General features: G+C 62.4%; 1 protein-coding gene across 1 annotated transcript in view; it reads left to right on the plus strand.

The window, feature by feature from the left end:
* Nucleotides 1-2,998, plus strand: part of LOC103250592 (PWWP domain-containing protein MUM1) — a 12,084-nt gene extending 9,086 nt beyond the window's left edge. The window contains exons 8-9 of the mRNA XM_021708106.1: nt 1,151-1,239; nt 2,708-2,998. Coding sequence (XP_021563781.1) covers nt 1,151-1,239; nt 2,708-2,765 — 147 coding nt within the window. The 3' untranslated portion in view covers nt 2,766-2,998. The remainder of the gene's footprint in view (nt 1-1,150; nt 1,240-2,707) is intronic.
* The last annotated feature ends 534 nt before the right edge of the window (nt 2,999-3,532 follow it).

The raw sequence follows: 3,532 nt of genomic DNA on the forward strand, positions 1-3,532 counted from the left end.
TGCCCAGGCGGGTCTCGAACCCGCGGGCTCAGGCCATCCACTCACCTCAGCCTCCCAAAGGCACGGGATGACAGGCTGAGCCACCGAGCCCGACGAGGACATTTTCAAGTGGGTATGGATGAGCCCTCATGCATCCCTCACCCCCAGAATTATTTTGGGGGCAAAACACCCTCAAACGTTTCTACACCCATAAATGCTTCAGTGTTTCTCTTTCAAACAGGCGACACTGGCCTTGTGTGGAGGTGTCATGGCCAGAATTGCTCCTGGCGCAGAGGAGGGGAGAACCGGGATGCTGCTCACACTCACGGTGGCCAGGAAGCCCCTCCCCCCCCAAGAGAACGACCTGGCCCCAGTGGTCACAGCATCCAAGGAGAGAGACCCTGCTCTAAGCCACAGGAGTATTTATTATTTGTCATTATTCTTTTCTTTTTTTTTGCGTTGGAGTCTCACTCCGTCGCCCAGACTGGAGTGCAGTGGCCGCTCCCGGCCACCGCAGCCTCGACCTGCTGGGCTCCGGCGATCCTTCCGCCTCAGCCTTCTGAGTAGCTGGAACGACAGGCGTGCGCTACCACGCCCGGCTGATTTTTGATTTCTTGTAGAGATGAGGTCTCGCTGCCCAGGCGGGTCTCAAACCCACGGGCTCAGGCCATCTACTCACTTCAGCCTCCCAAAGGCACGGGATGACAGGCTGAGCCACCGAGCCTGGCTTCAAAAAACTTTTTTTTACCACAGCCACAACGCTGTTATTTCACCTAAAAATATCATCAGTGGTTCTTCAGCACTGGATCATCTCTTGTGTGCTCAGCTTACTTCTATCGCTTTTTTTTTTTTTTACAGTAAATTTATAGATTTTCAAAAATGTACCTGCAGGTTTGGGTCTCCCCTTTCGTTCTCTGCTCTGAGTGATGTGGGTGTCTCTAGTCCCAGAGGTGGCATCACCAGTCGAACTCAGAGGCTCAGTGTGGGCGCAGGTCATTGGTGGGGTGTACGTCTCTAGCTGGGAACAAGTCGGTCCAGAGGCCCTGCCGGCTTTTGGGTCGGTACTGCGTGGGCTCGGCTGGCTTCCGTTGGTGTTCGTGGGCCTGGCCAGCTTTGGGTCGGCGCCGCGTGGGCCTGGCCGGCGGTGCCGCTGAGTGCTGTGTCCCCGCAGGCCATCATCTGTGCGATTGCGGCCGTGGATGCAGTAGACTACAAGACGGCCGAGGAGAAGTACATCCGGGGGCCTCCGCTGAGCTACCGGTAGGGCCCCCACCTGCGTGTGTTGCGCCGGCAGGGAAGCCGGTCCCCACGTGCCGGTCCTGGCTGCGGGTCACGCATTGATCTGTGCCTGCGCCCTCTCCCTGCGGAGGCTGACGTTTGCGTTCTGAGCTCTCCCTTTGGCTGCAGCCAGGCCTGGCTCCGGGCCAGGCGGCAGGACGCTGTGATCAAGATGTCCCCGCACCGTGTGTCCAGCCGCCCTGGATTTCTGCCCTCGGATCCCCTAATCCGCCTCTGGGCACACAGCCAGGCCTTGATGGAGCCAGGGGACCACAGCCGTGACAGGCTGAGGACTCAACTAGGGCCGAAAATGGGGTCTCCGGCCAGGGCTGGCCCCGCCTCCTCCCAGGCATGTGGTCGCGGCCGTTATGTGGGGAGCTCGCTGCTCCAGTGGCCCCACGTCCACCCTGGGGAGGTGCCCACTGGCGATGCCAGGGAGAGGGGGCCAGGGCGTCCACAGGGCTCTCAGAGCCGTTGGGCTCGGGGGTGGGGAGGGCGTTGTTCGCGTGTTCTTGACCCCATGAGTTGCCAGCGAGAAGGCATTCAGAAGCAGCCACACGGTGCTTGCGTTGGCAGATCCACGTGGTCCGGCCTGTCATGCTCACCGAGTGAGCGAACAGTTCTGGGGAATGCGTGACCCTGCCCGCGTCCCCCCTCGCCCCCTCAGGGCCTCTCAGTCACTCCCCACCTGCACCTCCTGCCACAGCTGCGCTGGTGCCTGCTCCAAGCCGCCAGCGCCAGACGCTTCCCGAGGCCTTGGTGGCTCCTGCTCACTGGAAGCATCTCGAGAGAACCGTGTCGAAGGGACACTTGGTGCCGTGGTGGGGAAGCCCGCGGGTCACGCGCACAGGCCACCACAGCATCCAGCGGGCACGCGTCAGGGAGCGGTGCCCTCAGGCTGGGGGCCCAGGACTGGCCACGCCGAGTGTAGATGACACTCTCCACATGCCATCCTTCGCAGAGTCCCATGTGCAGAGCTGTGCGCAGGCCTGGCTTGTCATTGACACGTTGCAGATCCGTGTGGCCGCTCCCCTGCCCGTCTGTGGGCGTTTGGGGCCGTCCTGGTGCCTCCTTCCGGCTGGCCCATCGTGCCCGTGTTGAGGCCTTGACAGGGCGACATCAAAGCCAGCTGCCTGTCTCTTTTGTCCCCAGCCTTGTTCCCGGGGGCGGCTGGTGTGCTCCTGTCAGACAGTCTTGCAGGGAGGTTGCTTAATAGGACAGTTTGATGTTTTATCTCCTCTTTAGAAAATTATTTTCTAAAGTTGTTGCAAAATCCACACAGCTCAGCGGCTCTGACGCACTCGGCTCTGTGTCGCCGTCACCGCCGACCCCTCGAGCCGTACATCCTCCCACACTGGCTCTGGCCCCACAAAGCCACGGCTTTCCGTTCTGCACCCTGCAGACCCCAGCGGCTCGGTGCTCAACACCCGCTGTCCTTTGTTTCCTGAAGGGAAAAGGAAATATTTGACAACCAGCTCCTGGAAGAGAGGACTCGGCGCCACCGGTGACACGGCCCGGCCAGCCCTTGCGCCGACGGCGGGGGAGGGGCGCCGGCATCGTGGCCTGGTCTCCGCCCTCGGGAAAGCTCCTCTGAGTCTTCAAGGCGCAGCTCCTGAACGGGCTCTGAGGGCCGGCCTGCGTCCTTGGCCGCTGGGCACCTGTGGCCTCGGTGCGGCTGCTGCTTGGTGTACGGGCACCCTGTTCTGCGTGGCATTGGGCATTAAATCGTTTTTGCACAGCATCTGACTGAACATGCTCCAGAACACAGGTGTCTCCAGTGCTCGTGTGAGCCTTCTGGACGTGTGAGGGGGCAGTGGGTGGCCACGGATGGGCGCCTGTGCTGGGGGCGGGCAGGCAGGGGCGGGCACTGGCCTGGGCGCCGAGGGGCTTGGTGCAGCTGGCGGCCTGGTCGCTTCGGCCAGATCTTGCACCCTCCCTGCCTCTCTGCCCCACGTGGGTGTCTGCGCATGGCATCTGTCCCCTGCGCTGTAGTCAGTGGCCTTGGTCACGTGTCCCGATGGCTGGGGCAGCACACCAGTGTGGCCGTCACCCTACCTGGCGGCCACCGCAGTCATGGGGCGGCCGTGGGGTCTGGCGTGGGAAGGCCGTGGCCTTGATGGTCTGACACCTGGGCCCTGGAAGTGGGGCCTGCCTGTGAGGTCACGGCCAGACACACGGAGCATGCATTCTGAGCTGATGCCCAGGACTTCGTGTCACAAGCCGACCCTCCGACGGGAGCCTGGTCAATGCTGGCGGGGCCGGCCGCACGGCCCCC

This window comes from Carlito syrichta, unplaced genomic scaffold (assembly GCF_000164805.1).
Source record: "Carlito syrichta isolate Samal-C Ts95f unplaced genomic scaffold, Tarsius_syrichta-2.0.1 Scaffold130663, whole genome shotgun sequence".
Classification (NCBI taxonomy): Eukaryota; Metazoa; Chordata; class Mammalia; order Primates; family Tarsiidae; genus Carlito; species Carlito syrichta.